Genomic DNA, 21,756 nt, shown 5'->3' with positions numbered 1-21,756 from the left:
TACACATGGCAAACTGCCATTTGACCTATCTTCACCAAATGTGTGATTTGTTCCGTACAAGCTTCCGCCTCCCCCTCTTCATCTAATTCTACCAGCATGTCGCTTAATTTCTTTCTGTCTTCTTGTATGTATCTGTCCTATTTGCCTCAACCATGCAATATCTTGGAGAGTTTCACACTCTCTTCACTGTTTATATAAAGTTGTTCTTGTATTCTTTTTTGTAAGATCAAAAGTCTAAGGAGCTGGTGGCCATTTGCCCCATAGAGTCTACTCCGCCAGTCATTCATGGCTGATCCATCTTTCCCACTCAACCCCATTCTCCTGCCTTCTCCCCGCAACACTTAACACCTTTACTATTCAAGAATCTGTCAAACTCCCCCTTAAAAATACCTAGTGACTTGGCCACCACAACGGCCTGTGGCAATGAATTCCACAGATTCACCACACGCTGGCTAAAGAAATTCCTCCTCGTCTTCTTTCTAAAGTTACGTCCTTTTATTCTAAGGGTGTACTCAATGGTTCTAGACTCTCCCACTAGTGGAAACATCCTCTCCACATCCACTCTATCCAGGCATTTTAGTATTCGGTAAGTTTCAATGAGATTCCTCCTTGTCCTTATAAACTCCAGCCAGTTCAGGCCCAGAGCTGTCAAACACCCATCATACCCAATCAACCCTGGGAATATTCTTGTAAACGTCCTCTGGATTCTCTTCAATACCAGCACATCCCTCCTCAGATATGGGGTCTAAAACTGCTCTCAATACTCCAAATGTGGTCTGACCAGTGCCTTATAAAGCCTCAGCATTACATCGCTGATTTTATATTCTAGTCCTTTTCGAAATAAATGTTAACATTGCATTTACCTTCCTTGCTAATCTTTTGGGAATTCTGTACCAGCAAGTTCCTTTGCATCTCTGTTTTCTGAATGCTCTTCCCATTCAGAAACTATTTATTCCTATTGTTAAAGTGCATGACCGCACATTTTGCTATGCTATATTCCATTTGGCACTTATTTGACCTGTCCAAGTCCTTCTGCAGACTCCCTGCTACCTCTACACCACCTGCCCCTCCACCTATCATCGTATCATCTGGAAACTTGGTCACAGAGTCATTAATTCCTTCATCCAAATCATTTATATACAACGAGAAGAATAGTGGGCCCAAAACCGACCCCTGCGGAGCACTGCTACTCACTGGCAGCGAACTAGAAAAAGCCCCCCACTCGTTGCCTTCTGCCATTTATCCAACTTTCTATCTATACCTTATCACAGCTTTCTGAAAATCCAAGTAGATCTTCCTAGTAATTCCTCCTACCCTTTCTAGCAATTAGTATTCTTATATATTGTATCATAGGAAAAACAACAACATGTTTGGCAGCACCTGGAGAAAAAGAAATGGGAGTTAACACAGCAGATTTTTATTCTGTGAATGCAAAGAACTGCAGATGTTGGCTATTTTTTTAAAAGGCACAAAATGCTGCAGTGACTCAGTGGACAGGCAGCGTCTCTGGAGAACATGGACAGGTGATGTTTTGGGTCGGGGCCCTTCTTTAGACTTGACTGAAGAGGGGGCCAACCTAAAACGTTGCTTATCCATGTTCTTCAGAGATGCTGCCTGATCACCTGAGTTACTCCAGTGCTTTGTGTCAGGTTTTCACTCTGATTCCTTCTTACTAATACTACTTGGCCTGTGGGAAATTTACAAGATAATTTTCAAATTTCCTGCATTTACAGTATTTTGCTTTTGTGTACTTACGATATTGGACTTTCATTTAATGATAGTTGTACTTCATTTATAGTGTGTTTGGTTCATACGCTTCATAAAATTTAATTTAGCAGGTTTGCTCATTTGTACGGTGTAAGCACAAAGCATGTGGCAATTTGCTTGAGCATATGCACAGTAGAAACATTGGCTTTTTTGCATTCTTATGGGGTCTGTTTAACAAACCTGACTTGTATTGCAAGTGATATTTTCAATATTGAAGCCGTTTCTGGAAAGGGGTGTACAGATGTGTGCTCGTCTTTTACTATTCGTTACTGATAAAATTCTCATCGCCAGTAACCAATGTGTAACTATTAATAGTTGACCCAAATATTTTGCACTTCAAAACATGTGTCCATCTCAATTGGAATGTTTAATTAAACTCTCGATAATTTTCCCGCATTCCATTTATGGAGATTAATTTAATGAATCTACAGGAAATGTAAATTAAACTTCTGCCTCTATTACATTTGTTTAAACTGCAAAGGATTTATTTTTACACCAGTCTCCTACTCTACCAATAGACTTCTCTAATTGCTGATTAGATCTCTGTAATGTAGGCAGACTATTTGTCATTTTGTTGCCCCTTTGTTTAAAACATTCATACTGATGTTGCTTGACTTTTGGCATCATCTGCAGGCAGTGCATTGGGTAAATCTGCATTGTAATATTGTGGGGAGTTGGCATGTTTGTTCTGAAATGGCCTGTCCTTGATATCTAATCACTCTCCTTAATTCATAATTAATAAAAGTGCAGCGTTGACATGAGGACCTTTTTGATAAGTTTTTGTGCCTTAATTTTTACGTCATTTGTGAAATTGAAGTTGGCTTTTGAAACCTAAGACAGGTATGTAATATCGTTTTCCACTGGCCTTTGCGAAATTGAAATTTAGTTTTGATTGGCTTTATGAGCAGCTTACTTTTTTCTCTTTTCCCTTCCCTTTTCCATTTTTAGAAAACGAAGAAAGAGGCTGCGAGGGTCAACAGAACGAAAAAACTGTAAGAAGCACCTTGACAGCATTAAGAAACTTCAGAGAGTTCCTCCTTTCCAAATATCCACATGAAAATCGGGAAATCCAATTCATACCATGTATGGAACTTAATGAATACCTAGCTTCATTCTTTGTGGATGCCAGGCAGAAAGATGGTTCTGAGTACGAGCCCAACAGTTTGGCCAACTATCAGTGTGGACTTGAAAGGTACTTGAAGGAATACAAATATGGGTTCAGTATAACAAGAGATAAGGAATTCAGACGCTCCCAAGAAGCACTTAAGCAGAAGCAGCTTGAGCTGAGAGGCAAAGGGAAAGGAAACAAGCCACATAAATCAATGAAACTGACTTTTGCCGATGAGCTCATCCTACGGAAAAGAGGTTTGCTAAGCAGATATAACCCTGAAGGTCTGCTCAACCTCGTGTGGCTAAACAACACTAAAGCATTCGGGCACTGTGCAGGGTTTCACAGTTCCACACTAAAGTGGGGGGATATCAGACTGCACGTAACTGAGACAGGCTTGGAGTACCTGGAATGGGAAATCATAGACCATTCTGACGCACAAGGGAAGATCCAGAGAGCAGGAACGGAGTGCAGAATTTACGCCACGCCGCATTCTTCACAGACATGCCCAGTGCAGGACTACAAGGAGTACGCACAAAGACGCCCTCCAGCTATGCGTTACGAAGATGCTCCCTTCTATCTGTCCATCAAGCCAGTCTGCAATCTGGCTGCACTTTACTGGTACAATAGTCAATCCCTTGGGAAGAATAAGCTCTCAAAAATGGTTAAAACTATGTGCGAAAAGGGGAATATTCCAGGAAGGAAGACCAACTTTAGCGTTTACCAGAGCTGCAGTTCTCTGTCTGAGGCGCAAAGCAACCAGTTGGTCCTGATATGTAACAATCTGAGCCAGCAAGCTGCCCAGTCAATGTCTGGTCTCAACAACGCAGGCAACTTTATCATCTCCGGTTCTTTTGACTCTTCCTCTGATACAGCCTAACAGAACTTTACTTTGGAATTTTAAAAATTATTTTATATTATCCTCTGTCCTCTTGAAATTTTATAGACTCCAATTATTCATCAGTCACAGATAGGTATAGTTTTTAAATTGTGTGAATGAATTATGTCTCGAGATAGAGCACATTAAAAAATCGGCGATGAATTGTACAGTTAATGATTCTCTTAAAACCATTTTTTAAAGAAAAATATGTACTGATGTCAGTCTGAATTATTTTTTTCCAAGCAAATCTGTGGACATCAGGAACTTAAATCTCTCTTTTGAAATACTTTAATTCTGTGAAGATGTTAAATCTTTTTATTATATTTCTCAACTTCTTCTCATGACTCATAAGGATGGTTTTCCATACAGATTTCTTTAACAAATGTTCCTGTATATCAGAGTTATAAGCTTTGAAGAAGGATTACAAACATCATTCAGCAATGCCAATCTGGAGATTTATGAATTAAATCTCCAGACGGGTTTTGCTGAATGATGGATGCCAATCTGGAGATTTAATTTACAAATCTCCAGATAGGTGAAATGGAAACACTATTTTTGAACATTCTTGCCAGGGACCCAAAGGTTTGGTAGCCTCTTTCCAAAGCTGCAGTATTAATTGTTTAACCCAGTATTAATTCTGTTCTGTTTTACGCCATTTCTCATTGTCAGTGTTTTCTCTCTTTCCCAATGCCTCATGCTCCCCCTTTCCACCCATACCCTGTCTCTTCCCCCAAGTCCTAGATGTAGTGCTTTAGATGTTATAAGTTTGCCAACTTGTGAGGACATGCTATTTTTATAATTGAGAGTAGTTAGCTAACTCTGAGATCCTCTTAGGATTTTGTTTCAAATTTCCCTAACAGTTAAAGTAACAAGTGATTAAAAAAAGATCAGATTGAAAATTTATTTTTAAAATGTCGATGATTAGCAATTATATTTAAATGTGTTCAGAGTTTGGGGGCCACTGTCAGTGACCTATAGAATTCAGTTGTACCCAACTGTGTGGACCAGATGATCCAATCCCATAGCATCTGACCAAGAAACAGTGCAAAATATATTTTTAGGACAATGTTAGACTGGGTAAAACTGAATCACAACAGACTAGTATCTGAACATTCTCTTCGTGTGATGGTTGGACAGTACTTCATGCCTCCTGTCATTTTAACCTTTTCATCTTCTAGTTATCTTGATACCGAGGAAGAAATTCAATATCCTCGTAACATTGTGTTGTAAATGCACAGTTTCTTATCTGTTTATTTTATTTCATTAGGCTCTGTATACTTGAAAATTGCTCGTGAAAATCTACTAGTAATTTGGTTTTAGATTTTTTTTAAAGTTAGTATTATTGAAGTCACAAGTTTTGAATGTTTCTTCTGATGGGGATTTGCAGTTATAACTAGGCTTCTCTCACACAAGTATATTTGTTGGAGCTAAATTTGCTGTGAAATTCAGAACCTGATACTATGTTCACATCAGTGAAGGATTGGCAGACTATCAGTTTGTATTAATAGTATAGTCATTAGTGAAGTTTAAAATGAAGCAGATCTTTGTGCAGGACACTGTTTTACTTTCTGTAGCAATTTATAGAGCCAAATGTGGAATCTGTTTAAATTCTTTCTGCAAATTTGGCCCATTTGCCAGTCTGACCAACTAAAAAGATTGCAGAGTTTTAAAGTTGTTGAAAGGAAATGTTTCCACCATAATAATGTGCCGGATAACACTCTTCTCAATAAAAAGTCAAAACTTACTTTGGGGGAGGACTAAAATGGATTTGGGGTGTTAAATGGAACTATTTACATCAATAGAGTTCATTGTTTCAATTAATATGCAAAGATTACTTAACAAGGAGACAGTTAGGTACTACTTTTTAATCAAAAGCTAATATATAAAAGTTGATGTATATGGCTAATTTATCCCTTTGAGCATCTAAACACTAGAATTTAAATGGAATCAAGATGAATTGAGAAATGTGCCCATAATTGTAATGCACTTCTAATTCTGCAGGAAATCAGTTTGATTCTAAATCTTTCACAAATTAGGTGTTTTGAAAGGTCAAAGGATACTTGAAGGGATAAAATAACCCATTCTTGTTTTAGTTTAGGTTGAGGTCAATCTGAGAGTTCTGTATGACTAGATTATGACCCGTGTTTGAAATTCTTTAGAATACTATGAAACTCTAACATCACTGCCTAAAGTGTAGTTTAGTTATTCATGATAATTTGTGAATTTTTCTTTTATTAGAATAGTGTGTGGATAAGCCGTTACATAATGCCCTCCATAAAGTTTTAAAACTTTATTGCATGTACAGTTGGTTTTGTTTTTTGCTTTATTGTTAGTTTTCATAATGTAATGCTTGTTTTGCCCTGTAGCTAGCCCTAAATAGTACTGTACTTGTTAAAGAATAACATTATTTTTCCCAGTTTATGAGCTTCCCAAAGGATTAAAGAGCAAAATGTTAAGCACAAAAAAATAGTTGCCCACTTTAGCTTGCGCTTAGAATTTAGTAAAGACTTAGTTGGTGAAGAGTTACAGTTTCTTGGGCTTCTGGTCCTTGAAGGTACCAATAATATTGGTATAGTCAGGTAGTCTGCTGAGGTGTTTATTCATGGTGATCCATGCTAACCTATGTGTGCGATATTGATCAGATCTTGGTTAAACTGACTTTTTGCAACTCTCGCAATGAGTCAATCCAGATAACATCCAAGCCATGCCAGATAAATCCTGTCTTGGTCTCCGATTGATGCTGTGTCACCTAATCTTAGATTGGGATCAGAAGATATAAACAGGAGTGGACCCTTGAGCTGTTTCCACCCTTCACTTGTCATAGCTAATTGATACCTTAATACTTTCCACCTGCCCTGGTCCCAGATCCCATGGTGCATTATTACCCAGCAAAAAACTAACAACCTTGGTTGTGAAAATTACTTTGAGATGCTGTGGATGACCTACATTTAGTGCAGTGTATTGCGAGTGTTTCTAGTCATGGTTTCCACCTACCTCGACTCCATCCTATCCCCCCAGGTCAAATCCCTCCCCACCTATGTCCAAGAACCTCACATGCTCTCCATCTCCTCAATAACTTCCGGTTTCTGGGCCCCCACTCCCTCATCTTTACCATGGATGCCCAGTCACTCTACACCTCCATCCCCCGCAAGGATGGCCTTGAAGCCCTCCGTTTCTTCCTCGACCGTAGAACCAGCCAATCTCCATCTACTAACACTCTCCTCCGCCTAGCAGAGCTGGTTCTTACCTCTCCTTTGACTCCTCCCACTTCCTCCAAACCCGAGGCATAGCTGTGGGCACTCGCATTGGCCCTAGCTATGCCTGCCTCTTTGTCGGGTAGGTTGAACAATCCCTGTTCCAGACATACACTGGCCCCATCCCTGAACTCTACCTCCGCTACATTGACGACTGCATTCGTGCTACCTCCTGTACCCATGCAGAACTCACTGACTTCATACATTTCACCACTAATTTCCATCCTGCTCTTAAATATACTTGGACCATCTCCGACATCTCCCTACCGTTTCTGGATCTCACCATCTCCATCACAGGAGACAGACTAGTGGCTGACATCGACTACAAACCCACTGACTCCCACAGCTATCTGGACTACACTTCTTCCCACCCTGTCTCCTGCAAAAAGTCTATCCCCCTACTCCGAATTCCTCCGTCTACGTCGCATCTGTGCCCTGGATGAGGTGTTTCACACTAGGGCATCAGAGATGTCCTCATTCTTTAGGAAACTAGGCTTCCCTTCTTTCATTATAGATGATGCTCTCACTAGGGACTCCTCTATATCCTGCAGCTCCGCGCTTGCTCCCACTTCCCCCCATTTGTAACAAGGACAGAGTCCCCCTTGTCCTCACCTTCCACCCCATCAGCCAGCATATCCAACAAATTATCCTCCAACATTTCCGTCGCCTCCAACGGGACCCCACTACTGGCCACATCTTCCCATCTCCTCCCCTTTCTGCTTTCCGTAGAGACCGTTCCCTCCGTAACTCCCTGGTCCACTCATTCCTTCCTACCCAAACCACCCACTCCCCAGGCACTTTCCCCTGCAACCGCAAGAGATGCAACACCTGTCCCTTTACCTCCCCCTCGACTCCATCCAAGGACCCAAACAGTCCTTCCAGGTGAGGCAGAGGTTCACCTGCACCTCCTCCAACCTCATCTATTGTATCCGCTGTTCCAGATATCAACTTCTCCACATCAGCGAGACCAAACGCAGGCTCAGCAATCGTTTCGCTCAACACCTTCGCTCAGTCCGCCTTAACCAACCTGATCTCACGGTGGCTGAGTACTTCACCTCCGCCTCCCACTCCCAGTCTGACCTTTCTGTCATGGGCCTCCTCCAGTGTCATAGTGAGGCCCACCGCAAATTGAAGGAACAGCACCTCATATTTCGCTTGGACAGCTTACAGCCCAGCGGTATGAACATTGACTTCTCTAACTTTAGATAGCTCCTCTGTCCCTCCCTTCCCCTCCTACTTCCCAGTTCTCCCTCTATCTTCCTGTCTCCACCTATATCCTTCCTTTGTCCCGCCCTACCCCCCTGACATCAGACTGAAGAAGGGTCTCGACCTGAAACGTCACCCATTCCTTCTCTCCTGAGATGCTGCCTGACCCACTGAGTTACTCCAGCATTTTGTGATACCTTCGATTTGTACCAGCATCTGCAGTTATTTTCTTTGAACACTCGAAATATATTATCCATCGACTTATGTTGACTATGTGAGTTGTAGTTAGGTATGTCTGAAACCAGGGAGTCGTTATTCTAACAATTTATAACTGCCTTCAAATCTTAACAGTTTTGCTGCTTGAAAACTTGAGCCCAACCATTTTGTTTGGACACTTAATTTTACCAGATTGCCTACACACTGTCACCCTTTCTACTGGAAGGAGAGATTCTTCTCATAAAACAGGAAATGCTGGAGAACCTCAGCAGGTCAGACAGCATCTGTGCCAAGAAGATCAAGAGTTACCTTTTCTGATTGATAACTTTGAACTGAGCTGTCTCCATGCTGTTGCTGAGCATTGCCAGCATTTTGTTTTTATTTAATTTTTCGTATCTTATTTTAGATTTTTGCCATCTTCATCAGCTGGATAGGTAGTCTTTTGTATTTGGGCAACCAAAATGTTATCCTGTGATTACAGGCATTTTATTGATGCGATGAATACAGCATACACAAATTCTAAGATGTGCACAAACTGCACTCTGATTATTCATTTCACAATGTGCACCTTATGATTAAGTGAGATTGAAATATTTCATTTCCACACCATATCCTGGCTTTGAGCTTTCAAATGAAGGTTAACTTGGTTTTGTTTCAGCAAAATAAAACTTGGATATTAAACAGTATTTTGTCAATGAAAGGTTGCTGTCTTGCCAAAAAAACATGCAAATCTCTATGCATTTTGTTATCAAGTGGTATTGTTGCAGTGCAGACTAAGCATATTTTGTAGGTACTTTTATTTTCATTTGATATTTTTTAGAAATGTTACCACTTGCTGCTAATAATCTATTAGTTACTCCTTTGGAAGAGTGTTTGGTATATCTCCTCCAATCACTTCTTTCATTGGCTGTTTTGACTTATTGATACATGTGATGAATCAAACAAAAATAATTGCAAAATAACCCCTTTTCCTGCTATTTTGTAAGACTACGGGAATAGAGAGAAGCAGAGCAGGTTGAAAAAGATATAATGTAGCAGAGGGATGTCTTTTTTCTAAACTTTCCCCACATTTCCTGTGTGATAAATGCATATGTCAATGAATAAATATTTCACTATACACTGTATTCCACTGAAATAGAATGAATGTGACATGCATTTGATTTTAATATTTCCTGTGTGTGTGGCTTCATTTCTTAAAGAGAATGTATTTAACTAATGTTCTTCAGTATTGTCAATTTGTTTTGTTGGGGTTGCTCAGACGAAAGAGATGTTGGGGTGGCATTTGCTTATTTGTTGTAGTGCTTACTTTTCAAGGTGATCGAATTGATTGGTAGGCTAACATCTTGGCTGTTTATGGGGGGGGGAAATGTAGCATCTCAAAAAATCATGGAAACATATTTTTTTTAAACCCAGGCATATACCTTAAAATGAATCTGTTTAAAACGTTGTTAATACGTGTCTGTTTGATTGCTGCATGCTACTTTGGAGTTTCTGTGTTTGTAGAAAATGAACTATTTGCCGGAAAATAAAGAATAAATCGATGAGTTGGTTAGGTTTTTTTTCATTTCAGTGTTGTGCCTCTGAGTTAAGAATCACGCAGTTACGTTTATAGTAACATCTCCTGTACCTGTATCATGTCATCAAAAATCTGTTGTTGACGATAACAAATTATGCATTCTGATTGTGGCTTTTATGAAGGATCACAAGTAATAAAAATAATGACGTTTTATTTGACTGAATGAGTGTTCTTTCATTTAGCTGTCCCAAAGCAATTTTATCCAGTGCAATAGTTGGGGTGTAATATTTGTCATTTAAAATGCTAAGTATTTTGTTTGGAGTGTCTGATACCTGTTCTATGAAGTGTTCATCCTAGCTTATTCAAAGGGCAGAATGGAAATCTGTTTTCAATGTTCACTTTTAAATCAAACTAAAATTCCAATATCTAATTGAGACAAGAAATCTTACATTTAAACGGTGCCTATAATGTTCTTGGTTTATTCGAAAATACTTGTGGAGTGCTGTGGGAAACGCAACAGGCAATTTGCACCCAGCAGAATCCCTGAAACAGTAATGTGATAATGACTAGATAATCTATTTTAGTTATGTTGCTTGAGGGGTAAATATTGGCCAAGACACCAGGAAGACTTTCCTCGTCATCATTTGAATTGTGTCTGGAATCTTATCCACCCACATTGCTAGTTTAATGTTTCATCCAAAAGACAGAGCAGCACTTTGAAATTGTATTGAGATACCAGCCTAGGGTATGTGAATTAAATGCCTCTGCTCGATCTCTGCATATGCTACGTGAATTATGGGCCTCTACATTTTTAAGTAACTAACTCATTTACCAGGCCATTTTAGTGGGGAGTTAAGCATCAACACATTGCTGTGGATCAAACCACATTTAGGTCAGGCCTGTGGATTTCCTTTCTATGCAGACATTAGGGAAATGTTGCCTTAAACCCGACCACAAGCCTAGTGTACTGGTGTGATTCCTGTGTTGCTTGTGCTTTCACTGATACAAATTATGGTCAATTTTGTGCTGCAGTTTATGCACTATTTGCTGAATTTATTTGTCTGGGAAAATCCTATGTGGCAGATGGATTGTTTTTTCAATCTGTTTTAAATGTATTCAAACTTGGCTAAGACCAGTGAGCTAAATGTTGCTGCAATTATTAGCAAAGGTTTTAAAGCTTATACCCTTATCGTCAATTCCTTGCATGGTCCTATCTCTCAGTATCTATCTGATTGCTTACAGCCCAGTAACTTTCAGATCTTTATTCATCTGAGTGGATTGAGTGAGAGAATAAGAAGGCAGAAATTTTAATGTGGTTGCAGTTTAGTATCAACCATTTATCAAAAAGTATAATTTTCATCATCGAAAGATTTTAATTGCACCATGATGGTCACACTGAAAGTCACACTGGTCATGCAAGCAATAATATAAGTTGCATAAATAATCTCATACTTGTTTAGACAGCCTAGCTACGATTTGGGAGCGCAGAATTTTTCAGTAGTGGATTGTTAGTTTCAGACATTCATTCAATTATTTCAGAAATAATTATGCATGTATTTTAATTAATTTACCCTCTTTTATCTAAAAAGAGATAATTGTTTCTTAATTATTCCTATACTCTCTTTTCCTTTAACTCCATCCTTGTCTATCCCATTTGAAACACCCCCCACTATTGAGTTTAAAACCACCCGTGTAGCAGGCAAATCTGCCTGCCAGAATTGTATGGGTAAAAAGACCCTAATGGGAGTTAACTACAGGCCCCCAAACAGTAGCCTGGAGATAGGGTGCGAGTTGTATCAGGAGTTAAATGGCATGTAACAAAGGTAATACTACGGTGGTTATGAGAGATTTCAACATGCATGTAGACTGGGAAAATCAGGTTGGTACTGGACCACAACAAAGGGAGTTTGTAAAGTGCCTTCGAGATCAAGTCAAGTCAAGTCAAGTTTATTTGTCATATACACATACACGATGTGCAGTGAAATGAAAGTGGCAATGCCTGCGGATTGTGCAAAAAAAATTACAATTACAGGATATAAATTAAAATTAATACAGAGAAGAAAATTTAGTCCCTAGAGTTATAGTTAATAGTCCTGATGACCTGTGGGAAGAAACTCCGTCTCATCCTCTCCGTTTTCACAGGATGACAGCGGAGGCGTTTGCCTGACCATAGCAGCTGGAACAGTCCATTGCTGGGGTGGTAGGGGCCCTCATAATCTTGCTTGCTCTTGATCTGCACCTCCTGATGTATAGGTCCTGCAGGGGGGGGCAAATGTAGTTCCCATGGTGCGTTCTGCCGAACGCACTACTCTCTGCAGGGCCTTCCTGTCCTGAAGATGGATTCTTAGAGCAGCTTGTACTGGAGCCTACCAGGGAGAAGGCAATTCTGGATTCAGTGTTGTGTAATGAACTGGATTTGATAAGGGAACTCAAGGTAAAGGAACCATTAGGAAGTAGAGAAAGTAATCTGTTAAGTTTTAATCTGCAATTTGAAAGGGAGAAGGTAAAATCGGAAGTGTTAGTATTGCAGTTGGAAAAAAAGGGGACTATGGAGGCATGGAGGAGGAGCTGGCCAAAGTTGACTGGAAAGGGACCCTAGCAGGGATGACAGTGGAACAGCAATGACAGGTATTTCTGGGAATAATCCAGAAGATGCAGGATCATTTCATTCCAAAGAGGAAGAAAGATTCTAAGGGGAGTAAGAGGCAACCGTGGCTGACAAGGGAAGTCAAGGACGGTATAAAAATAAAAGAAGACGTATAACATAGTAAAGATGAGCAGGAAGCCAGAGGATTGGGAAGCTTTTAAAGATCAACAGAAGGTAATAAAAAGACAATATGGGGAGAAAAGATGAAGTACAAAGGTAAGCTAGTGAAGAATATAAAGGAGGATAGTAAAAGCTTCTTTCGGTATGTGAAGAGGAAAAAATTAGTTAAGACAAATGTTGGTCCCTTGAAGACAGAAACAGGTGAACTTATTATGGGGAACAAGGAGTTGAACAGGTACTTTGGTTATGTCTTCCTTAGCGAAGACCTGTGATGACGGAGGAACTGAAGGAAATTCACATTAGTCAGGAAATGGTATTGGGTAGACTGATGGGACTGAAGGCTGATAAATCCCCAGGGCCTGATGGTCTGCATTCCAGGGTACTCAAGGAGGCGGCTCCAGAAATCGTGGACGCATTGGTGATCATTTTCCAATGTTCTATAGATTCTGGATCAGTTCCTGTGAATTGGTAGCTAATATTATCTCACTTTTTAAGAAAGGAGGGAGAGAGAAAACGGAATTATAGACCAGTTAGTCTGACATCAGTGGTGGGGAAGAAGCTGGAGTCGATTATTAAAGATGCAATAGGGTTGCAGTAACAGGATCGGTCCGAGTCAGCATGGATTTACAAAGGAGAAATCATGCTTGACAAATCTTCTGGAATTTTTTGAGGATGTAACAAGTAAAATGGACAAGGGAGAGCCAGTGGATGTTGTGTACCTGTACTTTCAGAAAACTTTTGATAAAGCAAAAGAGAGACCTGCAAAGGGAACGAGCAAGGCTTCTGCCCCTTTCTCTCTCTTCCTCCTTTCCCTTTCTCTCCCCTCACCACATCCTCTGGTGGAGTTTAAAAGGAGGTACGAACCATAGAGGTATATAAGCATGATAAGAACTAAGTATTAATGTTTCATTGATTACAGCAAAAAATACTTGGGAGCATCAAGGTGGTAATTTACCTCTTGTTTCATGGTTAATTAAAACTGTGATTGAAAACTGTTTTTGTTTTATTTTGAATCACTGCATAACCGTGATATCAAGCAATGGGTTACTGGGGAAATGTGAGGAGCAAACATTCACTGAATGATGCGGAACTTGCTGTCTGCCAGGGCAGCAGAAACAATCAATTTTGTTTTCAAAAAGGAACCGGTTGCACTTGAGAGGAAATAATTTGTAGGAAGAGGGGGAAAGAGCAAGAGTGCTAGAACTAAGTTGATTGCTCTACAGGAAGTCTACCTGTCAGCTGAATGGCCTCTTTCCGTGCCATAATAAATCTGTAGCTCATGACTAAAGATTAATACTGTAATGCAATTTTAACTGCAAGAATTTATTTTTTTCCCTCAAATTGCTCAGCCATAATTTCTGAAAGCATCCATTGTGTCCTGCTGTTCTTTAATCCACACAGACTCCCTCCAGCGGTTGGAACTGTAGGTTGCAAACCTGCCGCTCTGAAGCATTGCCCTACAGCAATCTCATAGCATGTAAAGTATATATCATGGAGCATGAACAACTTTCCAGAAGTGTCTGAAAATAGAATTAGGGCTCATGTTGACTGTCATATGTTAAGCAGCAACAGTTGGCCTAGTGTGACCTCGTGTGTGTTGAAAGATGGTCTTTCTGTGAGTAATGGGACCAGTCTCGAGGATGAAATTGTTACATGCTTTGAATTTTTGCAAGGAGATTAAATAATCCAAACTGTCAACTATAATAAAAATAAATTGTAAATCTAATTATCTTAAATTTACTTGTGGTATGTGGCCATTGCTGGAATGGCAGTATTTATTACCCATTCCAAATTTTCCATCTGATGGTGGTGAGTGGCTGCCTTGAACATTTCCAGTCTCCTGGTGATGGTTCTCCTGCTGTGTTATTCATGCTCCTAAATTCTAGGAGCAGAATAAGGCTATTTAGCCCATCAAGTCTACTTCACCATTCAATCATTCCCAACCCCATTCTCCTGCCTTCACCCCATAATCCCTGACACCCTTATTGGGTTTGGTGTTGCAAGATTTAGGACTGGCAACAGTTAAGGAGTAGTGGTGTTTTTTATTTTTCAGCAAGATGGTTTGTGGCTTGGGGATGATTGCACCGCAACTTGGTGGTGACTACAATCAGCATTTACTTTTGGGAATTCTTTCAGGACCCATCTCAGTACTAGTTTATTTTTGAGAAGATCACATAAAGAGGTATTAATTAATCAGGGCAGAGGGACTGGGAATTGTAAATCACTTGAAATCTAAAGCTAATAAATAATAAGGAATATATCAATAATTCTTTTAATAGCTGCTTTGGTTTGTTCAGTGAATAGATGACCCACACAGGCTCAACTACAGTCTCCTTGATTCTCACACTGTTAAGCTAAGCCTGGGACCAAATAAGAATGCACTTGAATGTCATTGTTCGGAGATGAGCAAGGTCAATATTCAAGAACCTTTCAAGAGATGGTGGTCTGGAAGTTGCAGCAGAGAAACAGACTCATAGATCTATACAAGAGACCATGCAACACACCAGTCTCTTCATCGAATCGTGAGGCTGTCACACAAATGCAGTTCTGAGGGAGTGCTGCATGGTCGGATGTGCCAGTACTCTGCAGAAGCAATAAGGCTAGATCAAATCTGTTCTCTAAGAGATCCTATTTAATAGAAAAGAAGAGAAACATCCTGCCCGATATTTTTAGCTTGTTTGACATCACAAAAACAGCTTATCTGGGTGGCATTATGTTGCTATTCCTGCAAAATGCTTTGGGATATTTTGGAAGTACATGAAAGATACTGTATTTTTTAAAACCTTTATTGGCATACCTTTCAATTAATTCCTTTCTCCCTCAAGTCTTGCTTCCCTTTTAAATTCAGCTACATTTGCTGTTATTATTTGTGATAACAAGTTCCATTCTGGTGCAAAAACAGGGTCAGTTTTGACAATCCCTATAATCATTTAATGTGATGCCATGTTGATGTTCACTTGAGCATGGTGGCCATGCACGTACCATGTTGGTCATTGGGTGTGTTCCCGATTGAGGAATCCACAACTGAAGAAGCTTGAGTAAAGCAGTTTCGCAATAATAGCCCAGTTGATTATACTAAAGCTGATGGAGTTGTCATGTTTCATTTACAAACATTGGTTTATTATTGCCACGTATACGAAGATACAGTGGAAAGCTTTTGTTTTGTATGCAATCCAGGCAAATTATATACCATTAGTACATAGGGCTAAAGAGAAAATAGTTGAGCACAAAATAGGTAAATACGTTATCTCTTATGTTTCAGACCTATTTGGTTTTCTTGTCTATAAATAATGTCAAAGCCCAAGGGCTCTTTATTTGAAGTCACACGCCATTCTTAACAAGATCAGATAGAGGCACAAACAGAAATAAACACGTTTCATTGAATAGCTGTTACAGAGATCTCTGCAGAATGGCCAATGCTGAGAACTTGCTATTGCAGGATATTTAATGTTCCCAAAGCATAGCAAAAAGAAGGGGGATGGGGTAGCATTGTTAATCAAGGAATGTGTCAGTACACTCGTGAGTAGCAATGTAGGTGCATTGCATCAGGAATCAATTTGGGGGGAAATAAGGAATAACTTTAGAGAGAGAAAAGACGTAAATGGGAGTGATCTCTAAGCCCCCAACATGTTACCTCAGTACATCAGAGCATGAATGGGGAAATATCAAATATCTGTAAGAAAGGAACTACAATGATCATGGGTGGTTTTAATGTGTATATTGATTGGATTAATCAAACTAGCAAGAGTTTCATGGAAGAGAAATTTGCCATGTGCACCAAGGATTGTGTCTCAGAACAAAAACAGCAAAATGTAACACAGGAACCCGCCCGTCAACGCACAATGTCTGTGTTCAATATGATAGCAAATTAAACTAAACCTGCACCTGATCCATATCCCTTCACTCACTGCAGATTCATGTGTCTATCTTAAAGACTCTTAAATGCTCTTATTAGACATTAACATCTTCACGCATCACCTTTAAGCGTTCACCCTCTTGACTTTAAAGCTATGCCTCCAGAATTTGACACTTACATCCTGAGAGAAGAGGTCTAACTATCAACCCTACTTATGCCTCTCATAATTTTATATAGTTCTGTCAAGTCTCCCATCAGCTTCCCACACTCCAGAGAATGATATTTCTTAGAGCAATATACAGTACATACCCTGGCTATTGTAGATTTGGACATGTGTATTGAGGTTGGATTATTAACTCATTTATTAGGATTCTCTAGGAAATAGTGATTAGACAATGGTAGAATTCCAGGTACACTTTGAGGGAAGCACCTTTCGTCCATACCTGATGTTCTCAATTTACATAAGGGCATCTTACAGGTATTAAGAAAGAGTTGGACTGGGAAAGTAGGTTAAGGGATAGGTCAGTGGATGAGCAGTTCCAGATGTTTAAGCAGCTATTTCATAACACTACAAACAGTTATTTCAATTTTTTTTTAAAGGGGTTAATTGAGAAAGGTGAATCATCTAAGTTGCAAGAACTTGATGCCCTATATTCAATGGTTTAAAATTAAATGGTAGCAGCGATAGTGGAGCCCTTGGTTAAAGATGTTTAAACCTTATTAAATTCCAGAAGTGTATGTTTGGTTTGTAAAACCACAAGGATTATTCCCATGTTCAAGAAGGGAGTGAGACAAAAAGCAGAAAACTTTAGTCCAGTTAGCTTAAATCTGTCATTGGGAAGATGCTATGTTGGGAAGGTAGACACAAAATGCTGGAGTAACTCAGCGGTTCAGGCAGCATCTCTGGAGAGAAGGAATGGGTGACATTTTGGGTCGAGACCCTTCTTCTTGGGAAGAGTCTATAATCGTCGTTTAGAAACGTTTAATGAAATTAAACCAATTCCATGTGGTTTATGAAAGGGAAGTTACATATGACAAACTTTCTCTTCAAGAATGCAAGGAACAAAGTTAATAGAGGGCAACCTGTGTGCATAGTATATTTGGATTTTCAGAAAATATTTAATGAAAATGCCACAATAAACGTTAATGCACAAGAAAGAAAGTCATAGTAATGGGGGAAGGTTGTTAACATAGACTGAATGCTAATTTAAACATAGGCAGAGTTGGAATAAATGGAGGCACTAAGTGCTGGAGTAACTCTGGGTCAGACAGCATCTCTGGAGAACTGACGAGGGATGTTTTGGATCGGGACACATGTTTTCTTTTGTAAACCAGCATCTGTAGTTCCGTGTTTCTCCTTTGGAATAAACGGGTTGTAAAATCAGGGAGTTGCAGATTCTAGTGTCCCTAGATTCCACCAATCCTTAATTATTTCACTAAGTTAATGACTTGAGGAGGGGTCAGAGTGTAAGGTATTCCGATTTGCTGGTGATAAAAACATCAGTGTACTGGCTGCAGGTCTGTGACCAGCGGTGCCCTGTAGGACTTGGTGCTGAAACCTTTGTTGCTTGTGATAGATATAAATGACTTGGATGAAAACATGGATGGATTGCAAATGTACTTTAATATAGGATTACACACTTTAGTGTGAAGAATTTAAAGGCAGACTATTAGCCAAATAGAGAGTGATTGGAAATGAGTAGGGTATAGAGGGAATGCAGAGTTCTGCTTGAAACTCCTAGTTTTGCATGAAATACAAAAAGTTAGTATGTAAGTGCAGTAAAGGGAATCATATAAAATTATAAAAGGACTGGACAAGCTAGAAGCAGGAAATATGTTCCCAATGTTGGGCGAGTCCAGAACCAGGGGCCACAGTCTTAGAATAAAGGGGAGGCCATTTAAAACTGAGGTGAGAAGGAACTTTTTCACCCAGAGAGTTGTGAATTTGTGGAATTCTCTGCCACAGAGAGCAGTGGAGGCCAAATCACTGGATGGATTTAAGAGAGAGTTAGATAGAGCTCTAGGGGCTAGTGGAATCAAGGGATATGGGGAGAAGGCAGGCACGGGTTATTGATTGTGGATGATCAGCCTTGATCACAATGAATGGCGGTGCTGGCTCTGAGGGCCAAATGGCCTCCTCCTGCACCTATTTTCTATATTTCTAAATGCTTTGGAAGGCAATGGTATATTGGCCCTTATTGTTTGTGGATTGGAGTTTAGATTTGGGAAATGTTATTATAATTTTTGGTGAGGCCCTACCTGGAGTACTGTGTATTGTTTTGATCCCTTTATTTATGAAACCATATACCAGTATTGGAGACAGTCCAAAATAGATTCATTAGACTTACTCCTGCGATGTGTGTTGTCTTATCATGAGTGGTTAAAAAGTCAAATGTGTATTCTTCAGGATTTAGAAGAATTAGGAGTGAACTTATTGAGTGATCATGTTGGGGTATATTTTGAGATATTTTCACAGGTGGAAGTCTGAACAAGAGGACATAGTTATGAGATAAAGGGTGGACATTTAAAACTGAGGGACATTTTCTCACAGAGGGTAGTGAATCTCTAGAAATATTGCCCACAGGTAGAGAGAGGCAGGATCAAGGGTATTTAAAAATAGATATTTTTTTGAAAGTCAGTAAATTGAGAGCTATGTGTAAATTGCATAGTAGTTGAGGCCTTGGGTAAATCCACCTAGATCATTATGAACGGCAGGGAGACTCAAGGAACCATGTGGCCTGCTCCTGCTTCTATTTTTTTGTGCTCTTATTTTGCGTGTCCTTAGAAATGAATGAATAAGTTGATTGGCCAAGTATATACAAGGAATGTGCCTCCGCTCACAAATGACAACACAAACATGCAGTTAACAATTAAGAATAAAGCATAAACACATCAAAACAATAAGGATACAACATTACGGTCTAAACATGTGGGTGAAAATAAACCAGAGCAAAAAAGAGACTACAGACTTTGGTTATTGAGTAGAACTACTACTCGTGGAAAAAAGCTATTTTTATGTCTGGCTGTGGCTGCTTTGACAGCCAGGAGTCGCCTTCCAGAGGGAAGTGCTTCAAAGATTTTGTGGCCAGGGTGAGAGGGGTCAGAGATGATCTTGCCCGCTCGCTTCCTGGCCCTTGCAGTGTACAGTTCGTCAATGGGGGGGGGGGGAGGTTGCAGCCAACAACCTCAGCTGATCGAACGATCCGTTGCAGCCTCCGGATGTCGTGCTTGGTGGACCATCATTGTCTGTGGCAGATTGTGTTTCCTCAGTTGCCTTAGGAAGTACATCCTCCGTTGGGCCTTTTTGACTGTGGAGTCGATGGTGGCCCCCATTTAAGGTCCCTGGAGATGATGGTTCCAAGGAACTTAAATGAGTCCACAGATGTGACTATGGTGTTGTTGATGGTGAGTGGGGGGAGGGGAGGAGGAGCTCTTCGAAAGTCTACAATTAGTTCCACTGTCTTAAGAGCATTGAGCTCCTGGTTGTTGCGATGGCACCAGGACAGCAGCTGTGTCACTTCCCGTCTGTAGGCAGATTCCTCCCCATCCTGGATCAGTCCAATCAGGGTTGTGTCATCCGCAAACATGAGGAGCATGACAGAGGAGTCTGTGGAGGTGCAGTCGGTGGTGTAGAGAAAGTAGAGGGGAGAGTACGCAGCCTTGCGGTGCTCCTATGCTGAGGATCTGCGGGTCCAAGATGTGCTTTCCCAGCCTCACATGCTGCTTCCTGTCCGTCAGGAAGTTGATGATCCACCGACAGGGGGGTTCAGGCACAGTCAACTGGGAGAGTTTGGAGTGTAGTAGCTCTGGCACAATGGTGTTAAATGCAGAGCTAAAGTCCACAAACAGAATCCTGGCATAGGTCCCCTTGCGGTCTAGGTGCTGGAGGATGAAGTGCAGGCCTAGGTTGACTGCGTCATCCACCGATCTATTGACCCGGTATGCAAACTGCAGGGGGTCCAGCAGTGGGTTTGTGATGTATTTCAGCTGGGCCAGCACGTGTTTCAAATGTCCATGACTACAGAGGTCAGTGTGACAGGCCTGTAGTCATTAAGACCAGTGATCCTTGTCTTTTTGTCTACAGGCAAGGACAGTGCAGGTTTGCGGGGACTGGTTGAAAATGTCTGTGTAGACCGGTGCCAGTTGTTCGGCACAGAGCTTGAGGGTAGAGGGGGAAACATTGTCCGTCCTGGAGATTTCTGGCTTTTCTGTTTCCTGAATAGCCTCTCCACCTCCACAATTTCTATTGTTGGAGATGGAGAAGTGGTCAGTCAGACTGATGTTGGGCAGTGGACGAGGGTCCCGTCTAGAGTCAGGCTGTGAGTATGTGCAAATTGGTGATTGCAGAGGGGTGGGGGAGGGAAAGGTGCCAGTCTTTGCAAACTGGAGTCTGTCTGTGAGTACGTGTGAAGTGGTGATTGGGGGTGGGGGGAGGGGGTCCCAGGGTTATGTTTCTGTTTCTCGAACCTGCAGTAAAACTCGTTCAGGTCGTTGGTCAGCTGACGATTGTCCAAGGAGGTTTTCCTCTTGTAGCTGGTGATTTCTTGCACGCCCTTCCAAACTGAAGAAGAGTCATTAGCTGAGAACTTGCTCCTCAGCTTCTCAGAGTACCTTTCCTTGGCAGCTCTGATTCCTCTTCTCAGCTTGTACTTGGCCTGCCTGTATAGGTCTGTATCCCCGCTCCTGCAGGCCTCATCTTTTGACTGGCGGAGCTGTCTGAGTTCTGCTGTGAACCAGGGCTTGTTGTTGTAGAACCAGATCCGGGTCTTCGTGGGAATGCAACTGTCCTCGCAAAAGCTGACAGAGGATGTTACAGTGTCTGTGTACTCATTGAGGCCATTACTTTGCTTTTGATCCATTTTGCCAGTTTCTGAAATCCCATTTTATCCCTTTGATCCTCACAAACCACAGTAGAATTGGTTTGAATTAGCTTTTTTGAGTGCTCTGGGCTTTGAGTGAGTCACAGTAGATTTATTGTATATATGAAACAGCAATTTGCTTTGGGTTGCAGAAAATCTTCAATGCTTTTTACAGTAATCAAAGTTTGTTTCAGGTGTTCACCAATGGAGTGTGTGTTGTGTGAATTTAAAAATAACCAGCTCATTATATCCATGTGTTAGTTGTCCTGAATCCTGACATTCTCAATTCAGAGTAGTTAAAAAATGCTTAATGCCTCATTAAAAATC

The 21,756-nt window shown here is 40.6% G+C and overlaps 1 protein-coding gene across 4 annotated transcripts in view; it reads left to right on the top strand.

The window, feature by feature from the left end:
• kiaa1958 (KIAA1958 ortholog) overlaps nucleotides 1-21,756 on the top strand; it is a 106,281-nt gene that overhangs the window by 49,315 nt on the left and 35,210 nt on the right. For 2 of the 4 annotated variants that reach the window (XM_078395013.1, XM_078395012.1), the window contains exon 3: nucleotides 2,716-10,149. The exons of the other annotated variants lie outside the window; for them this stretch is intronic. In XM_078395013.1, the coding sequence (XP_078251139.1) occupies nucleotides 2,716-3,755 (1,040 nt within the window). In that variant the 3' untranslated portion in view covers nucleotides 3,756-10,149. Of the gene's footprint in view, nucleotides 1-2,715; nucleotides 10,150-21,756 lie in introns of those variants that run through there. 4 annotated transcript variants of the gene reach the window in all.

Source organism: Rhinoraja longicauda, chromosome 3 (assembly GCF_053455715.1).
Source record: "Rhinoraja longicauda isolate Sanriku21f chromosome 3, sRhiLon1.1, whole genome shotgun sequence".
In the NCBI taxonomy this organism is placed as follows: domain Eukaryota; kingdom Metazoa; phylum Chordata; class Chondrichthyes; order Rajiformes; family Arhynchobatidae; genus Rhinoraja; species Rhinoraja longicauda.
The sequence above is the reverse complement of the archived record's forward strand: the minus strand, read 5'-3'. Positions and strand labels throughout refer to the sequence as shown.